This window comes from Rissa tridactyla, chromosome 16 (genome assembly GCF_028500815.1).
Source record: "Rissa tridactyla isolate bRisTri1 chromosome 16, bRisTri1.patW.cur.20221130, whole genome shotgun sequence".
In the NCBI taxonomy this organism is placed as follows: Eukaryota; Metazoa; Chordata; class Aves; order Charadriiformes; family Laridae; genus Rissa; species Rissa tridactyla.
In genome coordinates, this window is record NC_071481.1 from 6,991,991 (window position 1) to 7,018,400 (window position 26,410).

The 26,410-nt window shown below is 53.6% G+C and overlaps 1 protein-coding gene across 1 annotated transcript; it reads right to left on the bottom strand.

Moving 5' to 3' along the window:
• Window positions 1-2,663: 2,663 nt before the first annotated feature.
• On the bottom strand, window positions 2,664-24,219 carry VWA5B1 (von Willebrand factor A domain containing 5B1). The gene is made up of 21 exons (XM_054222489.1): window positions 24,066-24,219; window positions 23,611-23,772; window positions 23,029-23,251; window positions 22,697-22,839; window positions 22,301-22,432; window positions 21,910-22,034; window positions 18,692-18,868; window positions 15,080-15,190; window positions 14,795-14,997; window positions 13,174-13,288; window positions 11,452-11,637; window positions 10,303-10,498; window positions 9,079-9,266; window positions 6,664-6,886; window positions 6,167-6,484; window positions 5,468-5,605; window positions 5,028-5,153; window positions 4,446-4,520; window positions 3,997-4,066; window positions 3,652-3,775; window positions 2,664-3,428 (listed from the first exon to the last, which is right to left on the bottom strand). The coding sequence occupies exons 1-21, from the start codon at window positions 24,202-24,204 to the stop codon at window positions 2,664-2,666; spliced, it is 3,939 nt and encodes a 1,312-aa protein (XP_054078464.1). The 5' UTR covers window positions 24,205-24,219.
• Between the last annotated feature and the right edge of the window lie 2,191 nt (window positions 24,220-26,410).

The following is a 26,410-nucleotide window of genomic DNA, read 5'->3' on the forward strand; positions in this document are numbered from 1 at the left end:
TGCAGCCACGCCGGAGGCGACGGCGTGCGATTCCCTCCGTAGGCACTTGATCCGCGGAGCTGCCATCGGCCGGATCCTGCAGGAAAGCCCATCCCAGGGGGGCCCAACGCTGCCAGGACTGGGCAGTGAGCTCGATGCCTCAGCAGAGAGTGGAGTGGGAGGCCTGGGGTTGAGGGCACCCAGTTCCTTGTGCACACCGCGGGGCAGCGATGGCGAGCATCCCCACGCCTGCTGGGGTCTCAGGCAGCAGGTTTAAGGAGACTCACCCACTTCGTGTCCCAGCACGGACCATCCTGGAGCATCCTCCAATGCCGAGCAGGACAGGGCAGCTGAGCAAAGGCGCACACGACACGGGTCGGGGCTGGAGAAGAGAGAGCAGCAGTGAGAGCAGCGTCGGGCTCCAAACCGGGTTCACCCACTTCATCCTCTTTTCCTTCCCTGAAAGCCAAGGGGATGTAGGAAGGGCTGTGACGATGGTGCACACTCACCCCTCAATGCAGAACAAGGGACCCGTTGATTCAAGGAGCCCCAAAAAGTGGGAGGGATACTCGTTTTGCCAATGGCTCCAGGTTAACAGAGCACTGGGCAGCTCCTGGGAGTCAGCCTGGGTCTTTTGGGAGAACCAAGGGCTGAGAAACCAGCTCACTAGTAACCCCAGGTGGGCTGAGATGCACTTGCCCCAGGAATAAACCCTGCTCTGGTAAAGACAGGGGAACCAGAGCGGGCCGTGGTGGGCAGGGAGCTGAAGAAAGGCAGAAAACAAGAGGCAGGTTTTGCTTGTGAGCTAAAATACTCCCCATCTCCACTAGTTCAGCTCAGAAAAATGTGAAAGATTTGGTGCAAAGCATATTCGTGCTCATGACACTTTGTTAGAGAATGCAGGGGATGCTTCCCCCCATGGGATGGTTTCAAAGAAAAGATGTTTTGTCTCAGAAGGAAACACCCTTTCTCATGCTCCCACATTCCCCCAGTTTCCCAGCTCTGTGGCTAGGCAGTTTTCAGCTCTTACACTCACGCTTCCCTCCTTACCTACCCCTCCTCAGTGGAGGAGCCAAAGCTGCTATACCTGCGAATCAACTGCATTTCCTTTGGTTTGTCCTCAGACAAAACCAGTCTAAGCCCAAACAGAACTGGGGCATTCCTCTCACAGAAAATTAAAGATAAAACATTAATTAAAAAAAAAAAACAAAACACAAAATCTGGAACCTGTACTTCTCCCTGGGAACATCACTGACTTCTAGTAACGAGTGAGCTTTTGGCTGAAAAATGTCCTCTCCCAGCTTCTCCTCCTCTTCTTTCCATCAGTTTCTGCAAGCCACAGTCCTCACGGTGCCTCCAGTGCCCCTGGGCTGCTACAAATTAGGGTGGATAACGAAGCTCCCGGCAATCGCTGGGCTGTGCTGGAGATGGTGGGGCTGGTGAAGGACTTTGCTGCACTGTCCATCACGCAGAACAACTCAGCTGGGCTCCTGCGGAGCCATGGTACCAGCAACGGGTCGGGGGATGCAATTTGTGTCTGGCAGCATCTTGGCTTGAAGCAGCATGAATGCAAGAAGCGGAGATGGGGAGAACAAGGGGCTCTGCATCACCCTGGGGTTTGGGAAGGCTCTTCCCTTCAAGAGGGCTGAGGAAAGGGCAGGTCGGCCTCGGCTCTTGGGAGGGCCCCACCAGCTTGGGGGGGTTTAGAGGGTCAGGCATCCTTAAGAGAGCAAGCCTCCAAGACGTTGGATTCAAAGGCAGGTCCCTGTGGTTCAGAGCCAACAGATCAGCACGCAGGAAGCTCGTGCGGAGAAGGAAGGATGCAGTGGTTTGGCAGGGAATAAAATTCCTCCATTATTTTGATGCAGGGGATCTCTATTTGGTGTCAAGTGCAAGGGGCTGGTTTCCTTAGCCTGTACTTTCCTTCAGTCCCGGGTGCCCCTGCTCTGCCTGCGAAGCTCCAAAGGCACACTGACAGCTCCAAGGGGTCTCGCAGACCCCCTCTGGGATGGCAGAGGGGCTGAGGGGCCCCAGCACCATGTGGATGTGGTGGGATTTGGTCCCAGCCTCTGACTGGCCTGACTTGTTGGTGCCTCGCTGAGCTCGAGGCAAGGCAGCATCCTCCTGGCCGTGACAGCGGGGTTACTCTTCAGACAGTCAGTTCAAGCCCGGATTTCCTTTGGTCCATGAGATGAGCACGTCGTTAGATGTTCACCTTTGCCAAAAGACATCTGAGATGGCAGAAGCCGGGAAGGAGCCTTGGGAGATTGGCGACCCGTGGCCAGAGGACCGCAGTCAGGGCTTGGCATTGATTCAGGGCTGGGAAGAGGCAGACAAGTAAGGACTGGGCAAACTGTGCAGGCACTGGGGAGACCTGCTCTGGGAACAGGGCTGGGAACCAGAGGAAACCAGGATCAGAGAGAACTGCTGTAGCTGGAGGTGCTGGTCCAGTTAAAAATAAATAGCATCCTACTGCAGGCAGCTGGTAGGTACCCTCCCGGGGCAAAATACCAACTGCTGAGCACAGGATTTTCCCCAGGCTGTTTCAGTTTGCAGGGCTTGCTCTAATAAACACGCACTGTCCCTGCAGCAGAGGAATTGAGCTCCTTGGAGGAGTTTCCTTGAGGACGTGTCCCTGCTCCTGCGCCCTTGGGAAGCTGCCTGAGCCTCTCTCCTCCTCCTCTTTACACGCTGCTTGGGTTGTAGCACAGCAGGTTGAACTCCAGGTTTTCATCCCAGTGCCGGAGCAGGACAAAGAGCTGCTGGGCTGCAGCTTTCACTGTGGCCAGGCTGTATCCCTCCGGGAAGTTCTGTTCACTCAGCCACAGGCTGGCCTTGGCAGCCACCAGCTCCCACTCGATGAAGTAGGAAGCCGAGCTGTGCTCCAGCCAGGCCAGGGCCACTGCTGTGGCCCACAGCATCCCCTCTGGCTCCGTCTGCTGCTGCAACTCGATGTCAAAGAGCAACGCCTGGACCTCCGAGCTGTCCGTCTCTGAGCCCCGGCCACTGTCGGCTTGCCACTCAGCCAAGACTGGTGTGCTCTCTGGGGAGGAGAAGTGGCGGATGGTGATAGCTGGCGGGGAGCGCTCTTTCTCGGCTTTCAGGGCTTTGGAGATGCTTTCCACGGCGCTGCCTGAGAAGTGGCGAAGGCGGCCAGCCTCTTCCCCATGGCTGCCAGGTCCCTCCGGCACTGGGCACAGAGCAACGTCTCTGTTGGTGGGACTCTTCCCATGCATGCGATCAGGAACGAGGAGCTGCCGGCTGGAGCCGAGGCTTTTCTGGTCCCCGGAGGGACTGGCCTTCTTGGTGCTGTAGGAGCTGGAGGGGCTGAGGGCCAGGCGGTGGCAGGCAAAAGGAGATGTCCACTTCAGCTTCTCCATGGGGATGTTGACAGCATCGCAGAAGGCCGAGTTCATGAGAAAGGCACCGCAGGCCAGCTGCAGAGACGCCTGCAAGGAGCAGTAGGCATATAGAGAAGCTCTGAGATACTACACACTTCTGGGAGGTTCAGGAAAAAGACACGCATGGATGGAGCAGCTCTCCATCTCTGAGCAGACCATCGGACATGGCTGTCAGAGACAGCAAGAGGCAGGATCCAGAAGGATCCTCCTGCCCTTTGCTCCCCTGCAGTGACCATGCAACCCCAGCAAGACCCGGGAACGAGCTGCTTACCAAGGGAAGGTAGTCTATGTTCTCATTGTCATTCTCAGAGCTGGCTTCGCTCGCTCTGCTTGGAGATTTACTCATGAACCCTTTGGCGGCTCGAGTCAGCAGCCAGGTTTTATTGAAGGTCAGCCTGCAGGAGAAGGAGAACACAGCCATTACCTCCATGCCCCTTCTGACACCCACCCTCCCCTCCAAAAACCATCCCTGGTCCCTAGACACCGGCATCATGCTCGGTCCCAGCTCCAGCCGCTAACCCCGGGGTGTCCCTCCTCTTCCCCTCACTTATGTTTGCATCAGACCCAGGTGTAAGACATCTGCTAAGGTGAGAGGAAGGTTGAGCTGGCCCCATACCTTGCAGCAAAGAGGCTCTCGATGGATTTTTGGGCTTGTGCAGAGGAAGCAGACAGACTCTGTAACGGCCCTGGGAAGAAACATAAAGTTGAGGGTAAAACAAGGTGCTACAGGAGAGCGAAAGGGAGCGGAGTCTATGCACCGGGACATGGGGTGGCTTGTTCCACTGCTGAGTCTTTGGCAAAACCCTTCCTCTCCCCTTGCCTCATTTTTCCTACATGAATAATGAAATTCCCATACCTCTCAAAAATGAACCTGGGGGAAATCTATACCAAAGGCCCCATCAGGCTCTGTCCTTTGCACTCCTGAAGGAGTCAGGTCTTGCCTAATTTTAGGTCCTAAGGTTTTATAAAAACCCCAAAAACTCAGCAGAAGTATTTCATGAAGAGCCCAAATCATGGAGTCGATGCACCTGCAGCCTGGCAAGTACCATTAGCTCTTTCCCCTACCTTCGGGGAGACCGCAGCGCTCCCAGCCCGAGGAGGAAGGGGTGCTGCAGGGCGACAGGCTGCTCTCCTCTGCATCTGCAATGGAGGAACCACATCAGCAACACCACTCAGCCCAAACTGCCACCACGCCAGGCTGCGGCACGGCCGCTCTCCCTCTCCGCAGCATTAACAGGTTAATGAGCATGATCAGGGGTGATTTTAATTCAGCTGCAGATCTGACAATGCCAGACAAGGTCCAATCCAACTCGTCTTCATTAGTGGAGGATTTGGTGACAAGCAAGTGTCTCACATCCCCTTGCCTCTAATTACACCCGGTTTCATCCCTTGTGTTATCTGCGTTACGGCTGCCAATTAACTTCCAGGCATTGTCAGCAGCCACTGCTTGCGATTTGGGAGTTTCAGGGGAAATTGCAGCTTCTTCCCCGTTTAAAGAGATGGACTCCAGCCAGACACGTGTCTGATGTGCACCATATTCAAAAAGGAAGGCAGAAGAAAAAAAAGATCAGAAAAGCTGTCCCTTCATAGACTAAACCACTGAGATCTGTAACACCAGGAAGGAGACAAAATGCCAGGGAATCTTACTCATGCCGTAAAATCCATCGTCTCCATTCTGACCACAAGCTGACTGGGGACGACCAGGGGAAAAGCCACGATGCCTTCTGTTTCCCGAGCTCAGGCTCCTCTGGCGGTCTTGCTTGGATGCTGCCCCTTGGCACGAGAGAAGGGAATTACCAGCATTAGAGAGGGACTGGCACACACACGATGGCAACAAAACCCACAGACTGATGAGCTTCGTCATCTCTGAGCATCCAGACCTAAGAGCAGGCCTTCTACCTGGCCATGGGGAAGAGGTTCTTGCCACCAAGAGCAGCAGGCATTCCATTAGGCTCAGCCACAACCTTGGGTATATACGTCTGGGGCTGAATTGAGCCGTGGCTTCATAAGGTTTGCTCTGAGCGAGGTTTCTCAGATGAGAAAACCTTCCAGGACAACGTTTCACCCCTCCTCCGGCCCCGTGTTACCTGTGTGGGTGTACTCGATGACAGTGGGCAGGTAGGCGTTGGTGCTCAGGTCCACCGGCATGAACGCCGTGTACTTGCTGATGATGTTGCAGGCCTTGCTGGTGTGGACAGCGTTGACCTGGTACCGCCGCCCAGACCCTGACACATGAGAGACACCAGGGTTAGAGTCCAAGTGCCCCGTGGGTTCCATCCACCCTTTGGACCCAGCTCCCGGACCCATCTCCATGCCCAGCACGGATTGTATCCCTCTAAACTCTGCCTACTGGGTCTTCTGCCCTTATTTTACATGCAGAGATGCATTTCATGGAGCAGAAGTTTGATAAGAGCCAGGGACATGTGCAGCCCAGAGTAGTGATGCATGGCTGCTGTTGGACCCTCTGAGTTTGATGCCACCTCCCAGCTCTAGGTGACTAACTCCTTAAAAATAATCAGTCACCCAATGTGTGAAGCAGAGGAGCATGAAGGAGCGTGAGCTCAAGCGTGTTAACGTGCAGCAAGGCTGCAAAAAGCAGGAGAAAAGTGCAAGGCAGTTGGAGGGGGCTGTCGCTGGGGAGCTACACAAGACATGGCCTGATGTTTCCCCACTGTCTGCCCCTGTATTAACTGGAGAGGCTGCTGAAGCTGCTGGGAAGCCCACCCCAAGGCAGGGCAGGGTCTGCCCGCAGCCAGCTTGCAGGCTGGCCGGGAGCTGCGCGTTACCGTGCTCGATTTCACACTCCTTCTCAGCAAGCTGCTCAAAGTCCCGGATCACCGACTTGGCTGCCAGGTGGTGGAAGGTCTCGCTCCACAGGTCTGCGTCGCTGTCCGTCTGGCTCTCCCGCTCTTGGAAGAGAGGGCGGATATCAAAGGCGACTTCCCACTGCACGGGCTCATTGCTTCTTAGCCCCTTCACCACCGCCTTGCAGAAGGTCCTGGGGGAGTGCAGGGAGCCGTGGGCAGCGCTGAAGTCGAAGTCCTGGGGCTCCCAGTCAGAGGAGGTCTCCGTTTCAAACGTGAAAGAAGGATGCTGGGCAGACTCTGCAGAGAGGGGAGAGGTGGATAATTAATCACATCTGTGGGAGCTGAATTCCCCACTGCCACCAAGAAACTATAATTAATACTTCCTAATTTTTACACAGTGGCACAAGAACACTGCAAATGGGAAACCCCAGCATGGACTGGTGATTCTGGCCATGCCTCCCTCTCTCCCCAGTTACCCAGATCCCTAGGGCTCCGGCTATCCGATGAAGACCGCAGGTTCGCGCTGGCATCAAGTGGTCCCAAGCCCCTTCCTGGAGCCACTTGTTGCAGCCCGTCCGGCACCAATGGGGAGTTGGCGTCATGGCAGAAGGACATGCAGCTCCGGTGAAGCAGGGATGGCCTCCGGGCACCCGCGCCGCGGATCCTTGTGGCAGAAACAAGCGAACTGGCTGTGAAGGGCTGAGAGCAGAGCAAACGTTAGGGCTGGAGCCGACTGCAGCCGATGGCATGGATCTGCTCTGTCCCTTCTGATCCCATCTGCTCCCTGCCCGATCCCAGTGTGAGATGCAACCATGCAAACACCCGGGTCCCTCTCTGCTCAGCCCCCGCTGGGATCCGTGCCCAGACAGAGCCCTCCATCAGACCCGCAGGGTGTCCCCAAGGGACCCTGGCCCCAGGGGCTCCTTCCCCAGACAGGCAGAAGGTGAAATATGAGTTTCATGCCTCCAGACATTTTAATGACTTCACTTGGGAACCAAAGGAAAGAAGACAGACAGAAAGATCAAGGACCAGTTGCTTAGTAACGAAAGCAGAGAGGCGCAGGGGATGGGGAGAAGGGAATTTTTATCTTTCTTTTTTTTTTTTTTTTTTTAATTTTTTAAAAAGACTGTTTCTCCACCTTCAGGAGACATGATTTCCCCCTCCAGCATCTCCGGTGCCACATTCCACATACATGTCCCCCTCTGCGGCTAGCAGAGACACCGAGCTCTGGCTGTTTCTATCCCTATTCCCGGGGCTGCGGGAAGGTCCCCCTAAAATGGACTGTCTCTCTATCTTCCTAGCACAGCACCAGCAAGGGACAGAGGTGGTAAAAAGTGGTGGATTGCAGTGATGGATGGAAAGATGCTTTCTCTGGGTGGCAGGCAAGAACATGGCCTCTATCACCACTGAATTTTCGATGCTCTATGAAACCACCAGCAAAAATGGGAGGCAGGCAGCTCCAGGAGCTACTTACCAAGCTAAGATTGCGATATTTAAAAGCAAGCCTGTCACAGAAGCCTCTGCCAGACCCTTTCTATTCAAAACCTGCTCCTTCTCCTGCCCGAGCTCTCCTCCCAGCCAGAGGAAGCTGGCTGGGAACGGAGCTTGGGGTTTAAGCTGCCCATCGCAAGCGCTGACCTTTCCTTCCCAGCACGGCGCACGTGGAGACAAGCTGAGGGCTCACGTTCACACCCCTGAAAATGTCAAGCCCTGGCAGCCAGACTGGGAGCTGGGAGAGCCACTGGGAGCCCTCGCAGCATGAGGGATAGCAAAACCAGGCTGCAATTAATTAAGACCAGGATGCATGCTGTTAACCATTTACTACCCTCCAGAAGGGAGTCGTTTCCATCCCTGCCTTCACACTTTCCATCCCTGCCTTCACACTGAGCATCCTGTGGGCAGGAGGATGCTCGGTGGACCTTTGCAAGGCAGGCAAGGTCACTGGTACCCCTAAAACATACCATTGATCACCCTTCATCAAGTGATACTGTTCATCATCCTGCTGCAGCTGAAGGGTAGATGTTCCGCTCTACAGAGTGCTGGCCCTTCATCCCCTTTGCCCCCTCATCTCAACTCCAGCCCCCCCGTCACCCAGCCGATCTCTAACCTGCGGCAGAAGAGACACCAAAGCCCCAGACATCCCGCTCTGAGTTTCCATGGGAACAAAAGTGCTGCTGGTCCTCCCAGCCCTGCAGATGCTGATTTCAGAGCACAGCATCCTGGCAATGCCAAGGATGGGAGAAAACCGTCCCTACCCTTCCACAGATCAGTTGAAAAATCTTCCCAAAGTTCACCTGCTATCTGCAGCAGGCAGGGGACATAACACTGTTCAGCAGATGTATCATCACACAGGTCCAGGTCTCAGCCCAACGTTGCGTATGGGCTGTGGTTCTAGTTAGAGCATCAGGGAATCTGCTTTGCGACTGACTTTCTTTTGCCCTGCAGAGCACAGATGTGCCACAGCCCTACAGAGAGCTTGCGTCGCATGGACAAACTCTAGGGAAATACAAAGGAAGCCGCAGCCTGGGGGTCAGATGAGCAGCAAGGTGAAGCACAGGCCACTTGAAGGAAGGGGAGAGGTGTCTATCAAAGAAAAGCTGGGCTCCCATGGGGAGGCACTGCTATAGGGTATCAGAATGGCACCCTGCTCCCTGCTTGGCTTGTTTCCTATGTGTTTGTGATGTGCTGCAGCACAGAGCATGGGCACATATCTATCTATCTATCTATCTATCTATCTATCTATCTATCTATCTATCTATCTATCTATCGATGTACATATATCTGTATCAGGACTAGTGTAACCCAGGCTCTTTCCCTCACGCATCTAAGATTTCCCTGCTGCTGCACGCTGGCCTCTGCCTGCAGGCAAAGACTCTCCGGGAGTCACATACCTGGAAATCCACCTGCCAGGGCTCGGGGCTGACCTGCTGCAGGTCCTGCAGGTGGGTTTTCCAAAGGGGGTTTTTCGCCAGGGCAGTGCCGGGATCGCTGGCCGTCGGCACCTTCTTGCAAGGCTCATGGTCAGCGATTTGGGTGGTACTGTACGCTCGTCTCCTGGAGGAAGCCTTCACATCCATTCCTGCACAGTGGGAGAGAGGATCAGCTCCGCGCCGGGGCAAGACCAGCCAGCACCATCCACCTGTGGCTCCCAGTAGGCAGCAGGGAGCCCAGCCCTCTGGTCCTCCCAGGGCCAAGGAGGGGCCACAATCAGCTCTGCACAATTTTAAGCAAAACAACTAAACCACAACAGGAAATAAGAGCCTACATTCAAAACTCTTGGGGAAGTCGGGAGAACAGATTGGGGAGGTTTTGTCTGAGCAAGTTTTCAGCCAGAAAAAGCCTGACTGCATTTCCCCAAACCTCCCTGGAGAAGACAAAGGGTTTACTAATGAAATTTCATTAGCGCAGACATTCTCCTGTCAGAGCAAGAGCAAAAATTCATTTGGAAAGGCATGATTTCTCATTGCTTTTGACAAGGTTGAGGGGATGCGCAGCACAGTTCCTCTCTGAACATAAGGGAAGAACACCCCGTGAGTAACAGAGGCTTCCTTGGCACATGGAAATGCAACCAGCTCTGGGGTGCAACCAGCTCTGGGGTGCCGGCCGTCGCTTTATGCTGCGTGTTGCTGACACAAATACCCAGCCGAACTGGGATGGCAAGGGGTGACACCCTAGGGACAGGGCTTTGGATTCATTTCCCCCTCTCCTGACCTTGAACTGCAACTTTAGGGCTTGCAGGGAAGCCACTGCTTTGCAGGTGCAGGGACAGTCTAGCTGGGCTCGCTCCTCTCCTTCTCCGTACACTGGAGGGCAGCTTGGGAAGCTTGTAAATAATTATGTGGCTGAAGCTAGAGCTGCTTTGAAAATCTCTGGGGAAGACAGTTCTCCAGGGTCTCCCTTGATTTCCTGACAGGTTTGGATAAAACATCCAAACCAAACAGACTCGCTCAAGCCTCGGGAGATCTGTCATCCCTCCTGCAAACCCCTCCGGCTCTTTGCAGAGATACAGCCGAAGAGACTCATTTGTCAGACAAGCAAATTGGCAGAGCAGCGACAGAAGCTTGATTAGAAAGACAGGGGCATCACACCCATGCTTGTACAGAGGAAAATCTGACCGGTGTCCGTGTCCGATTCTCCCCCGGGATCTCTGCCCACCACCAGGTGATCGGGGGCACGCTCGGCAGGGCAGCAGCCCTCTGAGTCTCTGGAGTGGTTCCAGCCCTCCACGCCCGCTCCCTCCTCCTGGGAGTGAAAGAAAACAGAGCTGCCCGACTCCTGGGATCGCATCATGCTGTAACGTCGCCTCTTGTCCTGCGGGAAAGCAAAGAGAGGGAATAGGTCTTACCACCGTGTCCATCAGCTGAGACGAGCCACTGCTTGTGCACCAGGACCCTTATCACAAAGTCATAGAATCACAGATTGGTAGAGGCTGGAAGGGACCTCTGGAGATCATCTAATCCAACCCCCCTGCCAAAATAGGGTCACCCAGAGCAGGCTGGACAGGATCATGCCCAGGCGGGTTTGGAATGTCTCCAGAGAAGGAGACTCCACAACCTCTCTGGGCAGCCTGTGCCAGGGCTCTGGCACCTTCAAAGTAAGTAAGTTTTTCCTCATGTTGAGATGGAATTTCCCGTGTTCCAGTTTGTGCCCATTACCCCTTCACCTGTCACTGGGCACCCCTCAAAAGAGTCTGGCCCCGTCCTCTTGACACCCACCCTTTAGATATTGATGAGCATTGATGAGATCCCCTCTCAGTCTTCTCTTCTCCAGGCTGAACAGCCCCAGGGCTCTCAGCCTTTCCTTATCAGAGAGATGCTCCAGTCCCCTCAGCATCTTCGTGGCCCTCTGCTGGACTCTCTCCAGGAGTTGCCTGTCTTTCTTGAACTGGGGAGCACAGAACTGGACCCAGTACTCCAGCTGTGGCCTCACGAGGGCAGAGTAGAGGGGGGAGAATGACCTCGCTCAACCTGCTGGCCACGGTCTTTTTAGTGCGCCCCAGGAGGCCATTGACCTTCTTGGCCACAAGGGCGACGCTCTTTTTAATGCGCCCCAGGAGCCCATTGGCCTTCTTGGCCACAAGGGCACAATGCTGGCTCCTATTTCTCCCCGATGTCTCACCCACCATCTCCCTTGAGGACAGAGCAAGAAAGCAAGGGACACCTCCTGAACGCTCACAAAGAGCCGAGATGCCTGTTTGTGCCACGTGCACACCAACAGCCCTTGCTCCCAGGACAGCCCCACCAGCCAGCACAGCCTGGACTCACAGATCTGGGGTTGGAGATGTACAGGGAGGTGTCACAGACGATGCCGTAGCCGACCAGGTGGTCACCAGGGAAGAGGCAACTGGTGCTGACAGGGGAAACCAAGACCTCGGTGCACTCAGGAAAGACCCACTCCACAGATATGTCACTCAGGACTGGCGCCATCGCCTTCTTCAGTGACTTGATCATCTGAGGCAGAAGGCAGAGGGGAGCGGTTACAGAGCAACTGGATGTCGCCTGTGCCATGGTGCAGGCACTGTGTGTTGCAGGGAAGGGGAAAAACACTGCTCCCCAAACAAATCATCAGCTCATTCCTACCCTCTCCTGACCTCAATGGGAGCCTGCTCCCTCTCAGACTGCTCTGACACTGCTCTGACACCCGTCACAGCACCCCCAGACCCTTGGCACAGTTATACTAATGGCAGTAGAGCAGATGCTGATAAAGCGCAGGGCTGATCTCACGCTGCATGCTGCCAGCCCAGAGCAAGGTGGCAGCTTGTGGCCAGAGGCATCTTGTTCTGGTGTGAGACAGCATCCTCTGCTCCCTTCCAGCACCCAGGAAAAGCTGTTGGGCTTCACTTGTGCGAGCCCCAGCCCTGCCCCAAGCCCTGACACTCAGGCACCGACTGACAGCCCTGCTATTTTTGGTACAGGTCCTTGCTGGCACAAGCCCCTGCCGGAGATCAGCAATGCTCTGCCAATTACACATGTGGAGAAGACCAATATCCATTAATATCTCATGGACAAACCTACCAGGGAGCCATCCACAAGAGCTTCCCCACGCACCAGGGGAAGAGAACACCAGATTTAGATGCAGAACAGCTCAACTGTTCTCTATTGTTCACTGCTTTTTCACAGGCTCAGGAAGACACACCAGGCTGTGTTTTATAAGGCCATTAATTGATGCCTCAGACTGCTGAAGGCACCAAGCTGCACAGCCCGCAAAGCTCTTTATTAATAGCTCGATAAAAAAACCAAACCTCCCTTCACTGTCTTTGCTTTTAATTTACATCAGAAACGCTGATACCGTTCTGTCTTAGAAAGGTTTTTGTGTGCTCCAGGTTCCTGCAGAGGGGTGGACTGCTGAACTTCTTTTGAGATCAAGAACGTAGCAGCCAGCTTTTTTGAGATATTTAGGAGCTAAAAACCCAATTCTCTCTGGGTTTAGTCATCCAGAGGATGACGGGCTAGGCAGCATGCTTTCACCAGGGGACAGAGCCATTCTTACGCCATACTTGAGGCACATCGGTTTACTCAGTCTTCATAGGGACAGTGGAAATGAAGAGGCTCCCCCCCTTTGCTTTAAAGTTGGCTTAATAGGCAAAACTATCGCAGCGTATTCCTCTCCCTCAAACCCTGGGTACTTCTCGCCTGAGCAACACCAGAGCTGAGCCTGACTTCAAAACTAATTGGCTGCTTTGATGCCGGTTCCTCTGCCCTCGCTGGTGTCTGAGGCAGCAGCTACCTTTGAAGCCGAAGCTGCTGTATCATGGCTATCGCTTCTCCCCATCGCCGCGCAGAGGGTAAACACACCCTCCCACTCCCTCTGACAGCCGGAGATGAAGATGCTCTTTCATCCCCTCCCGCTCGCCCACCTGCTGCCGAGTGGGAGTTGGAAAGGCAGCACCAGGATGGGGAATAAGACCCGCTAGTGAGCCATGGCCTCCCCTTCACTGAACCAGAGCATCATTCCAGCCTTACAAGGTGGTCCCCTGGGAGTCATACCTTGGGCTGCAGCCTCTCGCCCTCTGCCAGGAACTCAGCGGTGCCCCTGGACACGGCAGCCAGCCCCCGAACCAGTCTCCTGCAGGCGTTTGGCCCAATGCCGAAGCTGTAGCACCTGCAAAGGGACAGGGAGCGTCAGGATCCTGGGGATAAAGCCATCCCAACCCTATGCAGCTCACCCACTCCCTGCAGGCAGAAGACAACAACCCCCCTTCCCGGCTTTATCCAACTGCTATGCAGTTGTCCAACATGTCCGGAGGAAAATAAACCAGCTCTTCTTTTGGGTGGCTGGCAGGAGGGTCAGGAACAGGCATCCCCCTCCCCTCAACAAACTCAAAGCCCTTCCCCGAAGAGCAGCCTTCAGCTGCGACGCTCAGGGGCTTCCCAGCAGGACCCCAAGCCCTTGCCTCCTCTGCAAACACAAACAAGCTGCCTTGCTGCCAGTTCAGCTCTTTTCCCTGCTGAGTGTCTGTGGTCAACAGCACTAAAGACCCAGTAGTTATCCCTGCTTACAATTAAAATAAACGTTTTCTCAAGGAAAGAGGATCCAGCCAGGCGAAGCTGCTCCCCTGACTCCTGGCTCAGTGAGTCAGGATTTGGTTTTGGATGAAGGCTGCAAACCCAGAGCCGAGCTGGAGCCTGGGCAGGGAGGGCAGGAGTGAGCAGTGTCTGGTGGGGATGGATGCGGTAGGAAGCCAGGAGGGATGGGGATGGGTGGGATACGGCGTTCATACAGGGCAGTGGCTGGCGGAGGAAGACACTGCCTTCAGCAGCAAACTGCATCTGCACAAGGGGCTTTTCTCTTAGAGGTTTTTAATTCCCAGCTGCCTGCAAATCTTAGGCCAGCTTCACACCCTCTTAAATAAGGCTCTGATCTTCTTTTGAGACAGGAGCCATACACACAACTCGATGGTGTGCGGGGCACTGCCTTCCAGAGTCACCTGAGACCATGCTCTAACTCTGATTGCATTTAGCCCACCACCATGCCTCCGTAAGAACAAGAGACGGGTTGCCCTATACAGCTGGGAAGCAGTTAAACCTCCATATAGTAAAAATCTCCATATCAGCTTCCCTGATAAGCCCTGAAGTCTGCAGGATGGAAGGGGAATAAGGTTTCCTTACATTTTTCTTCTGTTTCATGCCCCTTAAAGAGGCAGAGGAGAAACCAGACCAGCCTGTCATCAGAGCTGAGGAACCAGGCTGGGAGCTCGATGCACAAATTAGCTGCTTTTTACATTGCTCTCGTTCAGCATATTCAATTCTGCGCAGCCCCATCCTGGAAGCAGCTGGGGCCAAACCCAGATGTGCTTTAAAAAAAAAAAAAAAAAAAAGGCAAGGAAGATTGTTCGTGTGTCAATCTCTCCTAGCAGGAAGCATCAGACGAGAGCCTGTGAAGTTGTCAGCCCAATTATCCTGCTTTTGATTGTTTAAAAAGCATCTGAACTTCTGGGATCTGTTCCAAACCCTTTGAGGTTCTCCCATGGCTCATACCAGCAATCTCTCCTGCCTCTGTCTCTGAAGCAGGGCTGTCTGTGAGACAGAGCCATGTTCAAGGGGAATTGCGGCCCCCAACATGCCAGGCTTTCGCCCCCGCAGTGCCAAGCCCTGCTGCCCTCCCTACCTGGTGGAGCAGGAGTGGTTTCGCAGCAGCTCCAGGACCTTCCCCGTGTTGCTGATGGCCCCATCCGTCAGCAGAAAGAGCAGACGGGGATGGCCCCTGTGGATGGGCTGCCGAATGACCCACTTCAAAGGTGATAAGATGTTGGTGCCACCCATATCGGCCCGGATCCTCTTGATGCTCTCGCAGGCGATGGCCAAGCTCTCCTGCCCAAGGGAGCAGCAGAATCGTCAGCACCTGCATCAGCGCTCTCCGAGCACCAAGGAAATGTGTCTCCCCTTCACCCACCTCGCAGTAAGTCTGACTGGCAGGAAAGAGGGTCTTGAAAGTGGATCCAAACCCAATGATGTTGAAGAGACACGCTGGCATCAGGCTCTTGACAATGACCAACAGAGCATCCTGGGGGGTGGAAAGCAAGCAAACATCAGACACGCCGAGTCTCTCCCTGGCTGCCCCAGCTTCACCAGTAAAAGCTCTGCCCAGGCCCTACCACCACACCTTACTCCCACCTGCGTTTGTCTGCATGCCTTTGATAATAAAACAACTGTTTCTTTCCCGTGCACTGCATGTGAAACCACTGCATATTACTCTGGCTCTTTCCAAAGTCCCTTAATGACATTTGGGTCCCAAAGCAGTAAGGAAAATGGGGAGCCTTAAAAAAAAAAAAAAAAAAAGCTGAACAAATTTTTCTGTTTGTTTTAAACTGATTAAATTTGTGCTTGCAATACGGCACTGCAGCACGCAGCTAGTGGGTGAGAAGCAGAGTGTGAAATTGAGAAGTGCGACACGCAATGCATTTCAATGTCCAAACTTGCAGAAAATAAACAAACAGCTTAAAGTTACACAAAAGGAAAAGCCTCCCCCATCCCCAATTCTCTTGTATTCATAACTGGCATCAATTAAAATAACTGGGAGAGACAGATTTAAGCTATTTTCTTTACCAGAGGTGGTTATCTAACTTGCCTATTCCTGGTCTTTACATAAGGGAAGAGCAATTTAAATTGTCGCAGACATCTGTGATGGCCATGGACAAGCCCAGGACAGAGCATGCGTTAGTGACAACTGGGCAAGAGCTACCCAAGGAGCTCCCGAGGTTGCAGGGGCAGCAGGAGCAATTAGTGTGGCAGGAGAGGGAGGCCGATTTAAAGCAAAGTGCTGGCAGTGTTCAGGAGCAGCTCGGTTCCTTCTGTTTATATGCTGATAAAGGCAGACTCCTGCCAGTCTGCCTAGGGCAGCAGAAACCCTAGAGCCAGCCCCAAGAGAAGAGCTGCCAAGGTCAAACGAGCCAGAGCAGCCTCCTTGCTTCGTCATATGCAGTGGCAAAGACCGAGTGACCGCAGAGGGTGAGCGCTGGAGCTGCACGCACAGAAACTCCCCGCTGAGGAAGAGCTGCCGGGAGACGGGTGGCAGGTCAGTCCAGTTCCCAACCCCTGTAAGACTCAGCAGCGAGGCAGAGCTGGAGCACGGCAAACCAGTAAAGTAACGTATGAGAACAGGGCTGCCCTTTAACAGGCTCCAGGGGACTTTAAACCAAGCTGTTATCTCAAACCTACGAGAATATATTTATACCGCTGCTCCCCAGATGGCTCCCGGGATGCCGGCTCTTCCAAATCTTAATGCTGACATCCCATCTCAGAACTAATTACCAGGAAAAAAAACAGATTTCTGAATATTTTTCCCAAAGTGGGCAACCGATGCCTGCTTTCTGTTTCAGCAAGCGGAAAGATTTATTGCTTCTTGTGGTAAATATTGATCCTAATCCTGTTGCACTCAATATCTATATGGCAGCTCAATAAGGAGAGATGTTTGCCTCCAGAGAAGTCAATTCCCAGTTATTAGTCTAGTTTTGCCAGCGAGCCCACCCGGTGTGGCACCGTCACAGGCCTGGCTCTTTTCTCCGGCCGCATCAGGATGGGAAAGGAACCAGCTGCAGGAAATTTAAAGCCCTGAACTTTCCAGCCCAGCCGCTTTGGCTGAGCACCCTCCTGCTCGGCAGCGAACCGCATCCTCCCAGCCGCAGGCAGCCAGTCCACGCTGGACCTCCCTCCATCCCCTCCCTGGCTGCATCTCTGCTGGCACCACTGCTCTGCAGCTCCAAGCCCTGCCACCCCGCTCACCCAGCCAGCTCACCATGCAGATGTCCCCATCAAGCGTAACCCACCCAAACCCACCAAGAACAGCCCCTGCCGCGAGGTCCTTGATTTTTGACAGTCATAAACAATGATGGGGGGCTCAAGAGAGAGACAGTGTTTTCTCCTTTGAGGTGTCTCCTCCAAAATCTCTGATAACTCCCCCGAAATATTTTTTCCAGAAGTGGAACAGCCTTTTGCCTGGTTTTACAGCCCTTGTGCAGATGGAACTCCCAGTTCAGGCCCTCTCGGAGAAGAGCTCTGTCCCTGCAGGGTCCCCATCCCCATGGGACAAACTGGCCTCCATGGAGACTGCAGAGACCGCAGTGCCCAAACCCAGCCATGCTGGGAGTCGGAAAGCAAAAATCTGGCCTGGGGCAGAGATGCCTCCTGATTCCCAGGCTGAGAAACATGCCGAGGGAAGGGGGTACCACCTCAGAGATATCCTGGCCCCTTTGGTGGATGCAAGGACAGGGTACAGCCTCCATATCCCAGGGGACCTGCTGCAGCCATCCTCGGGCCCCCTGCATCCCAATCCTTGTTGCCGGAGGTGGCCGTCTCCGGTGGTTCCCATGGAAACCAGAGACAGATGAGTAGGGAGATGGGCTAGAAGATGCTCCCAGCTGCTCACCCTGGGCAGCAAGTCCTGCAGAGGGGGGTGCAGCTGTACCCAAGGGAGCCTTTGGGTCCAAATCTGGGTGGCATTTGTGATAGGAAAGGGTATGAGTAGGACACCTGGGGACACATCAGTTCGGTAACTCTGTCAGACATCTAAATGCAACCGAAGCCCACAGATGATGCCTGCCTCTGTAATTCCCTTGCTGTCCTCAACAAAGTGGCATGGGGCAGCACAGGCCCATGCCCTGCTCAGGAGGATGTGATATTCATTACATTATTGGGGCTTACCTAGCCACGAAAATCAAGACAGTAACTTTCCAAAAGAGCTGTTGCCAGAGGCTGCAGCTTCTCACTGAGACCTGCCAGCTGGCAGGTGTCGGCACACCAGCCTGGCCTCCAAAGCATGTTAGGCAGGGATAATGATAATTAAATAGTTACGGGAGTGATTTCCCCTTTAATGGACAGAGTGGTCTCCCGCAAGCTGAGGGCAGGGACCTCTCCAGGTCCTTCAGGCAGTAGCACAAAGCCAAGCCCAGCTCTCACGGGGCAACCTGCAGCTGGGTAAGAGTAATATCTGACAGGGGAACCTCAAATCCACAGAATATCATGACAAGGCCTTTCTACAGCCTCTTTTTTTATCCAGATGTCTCAGCACACCTCCCATAAGCCTCCACCAGACTGCTGGTGTTCATTTGTGTTTGAAAAAGGGATGCATCCTGTTCAAACGACTTCTGCGGGTGCACAGAGGCACCCATCAGCAAAATGTCTCCTAATGCCTGGTCAGCACATCGCCCTGAAGCTTCCCTTGGAGCTCCCTGGAGGTCTCCCCACTAGGCAGCAATTACCCCAAGCCCTCCTGGAGACAGGGAGAACTGGAGAAGGGATGCACAGGACGTGCACACCAGCAAGGGGGGGAAGAAAACATCTTTGCATTTGACGTGCTGATAGGAGGAAGAGGAAGAGGAACAGAACGGGGGAGAGTCAGCTTCACTGCAGGTACCTAACAAGCCACACGGTTGAGATGACTAAAGCTACAGCATATAATTACCCCCCATCCCCTCATAATGAACACTCATCAGCACTCAGCAACCCCCACTGCTCACTAATATTCATCCCTCGTTGACACGCAGGCACTTCCCCTCCTGCATGGTACCTTGACGCGGTTGATGTTCATGCCGCTCATGCTTCTGCTGCGGTCTACGAGGAAGATAAACTCTCCTTGGGCTTTCTGGAGGTCTGGCTGGAGGGTCCTCAAGTCAGGGCAGAAGTTGAGCATGATGACAGGGTGGTGGGGGATGTCCTTGTTCAGCCGCTTCCTGATGATTTCTGTCTGCAAGAAAGAAGGAGAGAGCTTGAGAGGTTGATTTTTCTGCCCCTTTTCACTTTGAGGGGAATCGGAGCAGGGCTGAGTGCCCAAAGATGGAAGTACATGGCCTTTTGTGGGCTTGTTCTGGCCTCAGTGGTGACAACACCTAAGCCCAGGCTGTGCCGCAGGTTGTTCTGTCTGTACCCCCTGCGGAGATGCACTGTGGGTGAACGGGACTCCTGCCTCCTCCCAGCTGGCATCACCCTTTGCCCGGAGGACAAAGGCTGGCAGAAAGGCTAAACCAGAGACCCCTGCATGCACAGATGAGAGCCTGGAGAAGAAATTAAAAGATCTGTCCCTACGCAGCATCTTGAAAAACCGATTCTCCAAACATTTCATTAGATTCCTCCCGAAAATGTGGTTCATTAATGCAGTTTAGTATCACACCAAGGCACACCAGAGGTTTCGTCCAGGGTCACTCAATAATGAAGTCCCATATACAGCCTTCAGCGTGCTGTATTCACTGCTTTGATTCATTCCTGCCACCTCTCGTTTGCTGTTTTTTCTGCCTGCTTCTTTTATCATTTTTCTCTGTATGGCTGGAAACACTTTGCAAAGCCAAACCGGCCGCTCAGGACATTGTTCGATAGGAACACACATGATGTATGTCTCTGTACCACGCATAGCTCTAGTGGCTCTCTGCATTTTGCCTTATTCTATTTCAAGTATCAACCTTCATTAAAAACGTGACAAAATTAAGCTGGAAAAAAACTCTTGTGATGGGTTTGTAATCCGCTGTTACGTGTGTATAAAGCAGTCCCGGGTTCACGGCCTCAGCTGCAGTGAGTCAGCGCATCCCTGCTTTCGAGGGAGCTCCGGGACCCCACATCAGCACAATCCGTGGCCTTTCATCCCCGGGTCTGCGGCGCAGAAACATCCACCCCAATAAGCAGCTCGGTCCTCAGGGGCTTTGTTTGCCTTTTTATTTCCTCTTTCAAAGGCTGCTGTTTCTTGCTGGTTTCACCAGGAGTAAACCAGACCCCAAATAACCGGGCTTGTTTTCTCCAGCTGTGAGTCATATTCCTAGATCTACGAGCTAATGACCAACCTTTATTTTACATAACTCACTAAACACAAGAGTCCCTGTGGATCAACATATACATTCGCTTTTGGCTGCGCTGCCAGAGTGCTGCTTCTCTGACCCCTGTGAAAAGACGGTTCCCATTCACAGGAACAAGTACCTCGCTGTCACCCCCAGCTCTCACTCATCCTCCTGCATGTCACTCTCATGCTTTGGAGCATAAATTAATCAGTCACTGGGAAATAAAAGGGCTTTCTCCATCCCTATTTTCCTCCAGCCATATGACACAATTTTGTTTAAGATCTTTCCCAGCATGGATGTTTATCAAATTTCAGACTCAAATTGCTGCCTCTCTGTCCAAGGACTGAATTGTGGCTCCGGACCTACCTGCAGCGCTCCCTGGGATGCTCCTGGGGACCCAAAACATAAAATCCCTGCGCAATCAGGATGAGCCCATAGCCTGGATCTCCCACTGACTTCAGAGCGAATTTTACAGGCAAGGCTTCAGTAAATAGCCTCGGAGCTGCTGCTACAGGTCAGCCAGAAAAGCAAGTATTTCATCCAGGCCGTCTCTTCTCCTCACCTCCCCTCTCCTCCGTTCCCCTTCACCCGTTATCCAATTACAGTAAACTAATCAGATCTTGTCGGCCGAGAGCTGATTCCAGCGTGCATTCATCCCCACTACCCTGCTAGCTGACGGGCATCCAAGGCTTTTGCATAACAAACTGAGGGATGAGAATTAATTATCATTTACTGCTGAAATTTCTGGGCTAATTCATTTAAGCCGCAAGGTGCCCAGTGCCATGCTCTGAGCAGCATCAGTTCTAGCCCATAATCTACCCCAGATATTCAGGGCATTTTCTCTGCTTCTTGCCCTTCCCTGTACAGTTGCTTCTCTGTCCTCCTGGGGCAAAGACGTGGGTTTCCTGCAGGGAAATGGCTCTGGAATGATCCCCCCCTAGATAATTTGACGTGCTAAAGACACAGAAATAATTAGAGAGCCATCTGAGCCGTAGTGTGGGAGTTTCATTTCGTTCCACCTGCCACACGCTGAACACAATTAGAGGAGATGCCTGCCGTGCGAGCAAGCGCAGTCCCGATCCCTGCATCATGCTGCAAGAGAAAAGCGAAGGGCAAAAGGAATGAGAAGCGGGTTGATGTGTCTCCAGCGAAAGGAGAAATCACGGCAGCACAGTGAGGCACCTCTGCAGCTGGTTTGGGATGTCTGCCCAGCGGGGAGCCAGGCTCAGACATGTGGAGAATGAGTTTAAGGGGAAATGAGCATCCCTGGTCGCAAACGAGAACACCGGTGCATGTAAAACAGGGAGCTGACACAGTAAGCCCGGGGCCGTGGTTACACGAGTGCAACGTGTGCCTTAGGTGAAGACGCCCACCCTGGAAATTCAGAGGGCTTCTTCACTGATCCCAGACACACTGATGTGGCAGCTCAGAAGTGCCAGGCTGTCACTCATTGCTTCAGAACTGCTGAAAGACGAGGCACAAATCCCAGAGCAGATATTTTTTCTATTTGCTGATCAGCAGAACAAAGAGAAGTTTCTCCTACCTTGTCTTCAGCTCAGCTCATTATTCCAAGCAAAATCACTTATTTCTCTCTGACAGCTATCCAGAAACAGTAAACATTTACTCAGCAATTAAAAGAATATTTTATTCTATGTCATTGCAGTAATTATAATACCCTTAATGCTATAACAATGTACCTATCTAATTATGCTATGCTAGACTAGCACTAATTATACACACAATAACCATCTCAGAGCTTCTTCCACACTGAGTTTATCAGAAGCACTGCAGAATTTTCCCCTCTTCCTCCACATAAGTCCCTCTCCGAGGGAGGATGCTGCAGTGTATTGGGCCAGTGTAATATCTGGTACTGGAAGCAAGCAAGCAATCAAGCAACCATTTACTTGCGCAGTTTCAGTCCCAAGGAAAGCCTCAGCTAACGCCTGCAGTTTTTGCTTCTCACCTTTTTCTCAGCACTGGGGTCTTTCTTAGTGCCTTTAATGAAATCGTTCTTCCCCTTCAGGTGTCGTTCATACTCTGCAGGTGTCATATCACCTTCTTCCATTAAGATGTGAGGCATGTGGGGCTCTGGAAATGCAAAGAATCAGGTGAAAAAATGCCTTAGCTAAATTCTAGGTTTGGCAGAGAGGCGGGCACCCTCGGTTGTGAAAACAGAGCAACATCTATGAGCCTGGGCAGCATGGACAACGTTGAGAAGGTCCAGAACTATCTCCTAGGAAGCCTAAGCCCTGGCAATATTTGCAAAACCAGCGACAATCCAGCTGTCTCCAGCACTATGGAAGAGGATCCCAGAAAGGGGCAAGACCAGCAGAGAGGAAGCAGAGCCCACCTACCACTTGGATGGATCAAGATCTCCACGGGTCTGTCGAAGGTGTGTTTATTGGCCAGTGTGATCACGATGCTCTTGGCGGAGCGAGCAGAGGGGTCGGCGTCTGCTCGGATCTCATGCGTAGGGCTCTCAACACCTGCCCAGGGAAACCAAGGTGTGGTTAGGGACTGAGGATGGGGAAGACCAGGGAGAAAAGATAGCAAGATGGCACAGGACAGGAACCAAGTGGACCGTGTGATGCTTTGCCATATCAACACCTCACATTAGCATCAGCCCCAGCACAGTTAACTTGCCAAAACAGACTCCGCATTGGGAGGGCAGAAAGGAGGAAGAGTGTGGACATTGCCTTGAGGAGGTGATAAACCAGCCTCATGCAGCAGGATGGCCCTGGCACTCCTACCTGCCAGCAAGCACGGCCCCCGGATCTCCAGGTGGAAGCTGAAATCATACTCGAAGGGGTTGGTGGCTTCACTCTCCAGCAGCTGAGCCAGGCAGAACCTGCTCCCTTGGTCTGGGCTCTCCGATCCACAGTAGTGCTTGTCCCTGCCAGTGAGATGAACCCTAATCAACACTGTGCACATGCTACATCCCCCCGGGAACTGCAGATCTGCTGGAGGTAAAGCTGCAGCAGCTCTGCAGCCTCCTGCAGCAACAGCGGTTTCTTTCTGCTCTGCCAGTCCTGCATCCCCCCAGATCAATCCCAGCCAAAGCCCACCCCGTGGTTTTTCGTACGTTCGGAGCTGGTGGCTGGAAAGGCTGCTGGCGTTCTCCAGGCTGGCCTGGGGGACCCTGGGGACACACACAGCTGGGAGAAGGACCCTCACGGCCCCGCTGGGCAGCGTCTGCAGCTCAGAGGAGGTGCTGATGAAGATGGAGACGCTTTCCAGGGCAGGAATCATGCCCAGGTTAGCCACAAAAACAATCCTCTCCAAGTCCTCATCCATCATGATCCTTCCTGCACAGAGAGGACCATACCAGGGAGACACAGTGTCACAACTGTGGAAAATGCTCCTCCCCAGCCCTCCCACGACCACCCCAGCCCTGGATCAAATGGCCAAACCAGCCCTCACTGTGTTATCAGCATTTCTCTAAAGAGCCCCAGCCCTCCCTTCAGCTGTCCAGAAGCAACAGTGCTTTCTAAAACAGATGAGAATGCTGCTTTTGGCAAACATCATAGGGACAGGAGCACCACAACCCACGGCTCAGCCTTTCAAAAGGAGCCTCCTCGATGCCATGGCATGTGACAGCCAGCCACCCCCTGCCACCTCCCCATTTCTCTTCCCCATGTTCACTAAAACACCCCGACCTCCTCACCACTTCTGTCGCGAGCTCTTCCATCTGACAGGCTGCAGCCGTTGAAATATGTGTCATCTATCTTGGCTTTGTCTTTGATCTGCACCGTCACGGCACGCCGGGACACGGCCGCCTCGAACCCAACGACAGTGGTGCACTCATCCAAGGGGTAGACAAAGAGACCTGCCAGGCAGAAGGGTTTTTAGCAACACCAAGCACTTGCCCGGACCCACCAGCCAGGACCACAGCGGGGCAGGTCCCTCTTTGCACTTCCCTGTATGCTGGGATTTTTCACACTTAAAAAATTTTAGCTTTGAACTGTGAACAGTACAATTGAGGACACAATATACTTGGTTACTCTTCCCGCAAGCATCTAAGGGTTTAAGGCATGTAGAGAAACCCAGCACTGTCGTATCCCTAGCTCTAAAGCTCCCATAGCAGCTCTTGCACTGGGAGCTTCACCCCTTGAAACTTGCCTTCAAAAGCCTGTGCTTCTGGGTTGCGGTAGGTGAGCAAGGCTGTCATCCCGAAGGCGTAGCCGCTGACACACGATGTCACCTCCGACGCAATGAGGGGGAGTGGGGAGCGGGTCGTCCGGTTAATCAGCCCTGGCATCTTCCTGGGGATCTGTCAGTGACGGTGGGGTCACCTGCAGTGAGCCGGAGAGAGGTGCAAAGGTGCGAATGAATAAGGAGCCCCGAGTGCCCAAAACACTTGTGTGCCTCTACCACCTCATTTTGGCTTCTGCAGCCCTGAAGACAGAAAGGTGACTGACCCAGGACAGGATGAAACATGGGCTTGATGGCTCCGCTGGTGGAGATGGGGATGCAGACAAGACCCTGGTGGGAAGATGCAAGGCAAACACTTGCCCCAAATCCCCACCGGCGCAAGGGAGAAGGTTCAGATGAAACCTGCCTGGCTGGGGACAGGCAGCCCCAGAGGCTGATGTTGCAGGGGTGGATCACGCATCTCACCAGCTCCTGCACCCACCTACTGCTTGAGTCTGGGCAAAACGGGTTACTGTCTTTTCATGGCCCTCCTGCTTCTCATTATCCTCCACACTGACAGGTTTCTCCAGGATAAGACTATGACCCTGAGAGTTTTCCTTTAGCATACGGGAAGGAAGAGCAGAGAGGCAGAGCCAGGCATCGTCTCTGCCCTCCCACGCCCTTGGCAGCAAATTGTCGCTGCATTTTGGGGTGGTGGCATGGCTCTGCTGCCCCTCATCTCCACATCCCTTCTGCAAAGGCTGACTCATCCCTCCGCTTTGCTTAGCAGAGACATTCAGATGCAAAGTGGCTACTTCTGCCAATTACGTTTCAAACTCTTTTTCCCTGAGCAGGTTTTCCTCTGTTCCAGCTCATCTCCCCCAAGACCCAGGGGTTTCGAAGGGGACCTTTCAGGTTGCTCTCGGGCCACATCCAGCTCCCCTGGGGCATCGGGAGAAGTTGCTAGGCAGCAGTTCTCCCTGGCTGGCTCTGCAATGCTTTATGCAATGATTTACAAGGCCCAGGAGGAGCCAGCAGCAGTGAAATACATCAGTTTCTCATTTCCTAGCAGTCCTGTGTTATTAAAACCACCTTTATATGCAAATGCCATGGTAGATGCGAACTGCAGACATCAAGGCCATGAGCTCGCCAAGCACTCGGGCAGGAAAATGGCACTAAGGGAGGGAAAAGAGAGAGCAAGGGAGAGTAAGTGGGACTGTCCGGGAGGGAGGAGAGCAGCCGCGGCACCCGAGTAAATCAAACAGAAGATGATGGAGGGCAGTAATCTCAAGGCACACTACTGAATCCCAGCCAACAACCTCGGCCGTTCCCGATTTAGTCCTCCTCTCCTTCCACTGTTCCCACCAGGAGCTGCCCACTGGGGTTGGGGGATGCATCCAGGGGGATGTAGCCCTACATGATCAGGAAATGCAGGAGCATGTCCAGCTCAGCTGCTCCGGCACAGGAATCCTCCGTGAGCCCACAGGAAGCTGTCACACACCAGGATGCTCCAAGCCATGCTAACAGGGCTTGTAAAGTCAGAAGCTGGCAAGAGTTCACCTGCTACAGGGAGAGATAATGAAGGTCGTCTTGCTGCCAAGATGTGGCAGAGGCCATCAAGATATCGGGAAGTGATTAAATGCCAGGCGGGGGAAGAAGGAGGGGGGATTATTTTGCCTCAGGGAAGAAAGCAAGCAAGAAATAACAAGGGGAAGATGTTCTCTACCAGCTAGGCACAACGGCAATTCATTATGGGGTTGCCAGAGAGGTGAATTCAGGCTCCAGGGGAGTGACTTCAGCCTGGCAGCTCTCTTGGCTACGGAGACTTACAGCAGACCATGGTTGAGATCCAAGCCCCCCACTTCTCCTGTACCAGGAGACTGGGGACATGTCTCCCATGGGAGCTCCTCCGCCAGCGGGGATTTCTGCATCACCCAGGCCAGCACAAGCATTAAGAGACCCTTGGTGGAATGTAGAGCCTGTGATTGTCCTGTATAAAGCACACCAGATTTGCACCTCTCCTGCAGCTCCAGCCCAGCTCAGAAGAGCCCTGCACCAGCCCTGCCTGCTATGCCAGCTGCAAAACCTGCCCCACAAGGACAGGGAGGGCTTGGAGAGCTCTTCCCGGCTGCTTCCCGCTCCAAGGCTCTTGGGATGGAGCTGGGAGGCAGCCGGCTGCTCCACACAGATTGTGTCACCAACGCCATCAAGTGACTGCAGCGTGGAAAGGGGATGGTGGGGAGGCTGGCATGGAGGAGAGCAGTGGGAGAGCTGGTGTCTCTCTCCTGTGCCCCCCAGCAACCCACTGCCAGCCCCCCCAGCTGCTCCCCATC

Bases quoted from the DNA above. Each gene is read 5' to 3' on its own strand.
- VWA5B1 (XM_054222489.1), bottom strand. From the start codon at position 24,204: ATGCCAGGGCTGATTAACCGGACGACCCGCTCCCCACTCCCCCTCATT. The intron at 9,267-10,302 runs GTCAGATTTTCC...CCCACTGTGCAG, and splicing joins AGAATCGGACACGGACACCG to GAATGGATGTGAAGGCTTCC. The intron at 3,429-3,651 runs GTAAGCAGCTCG...TGCTCCTTGCAG, and splicing joins ACATAGACTACCTTCCCTTG to GCGTCTCTGCAGCTGGCCTG.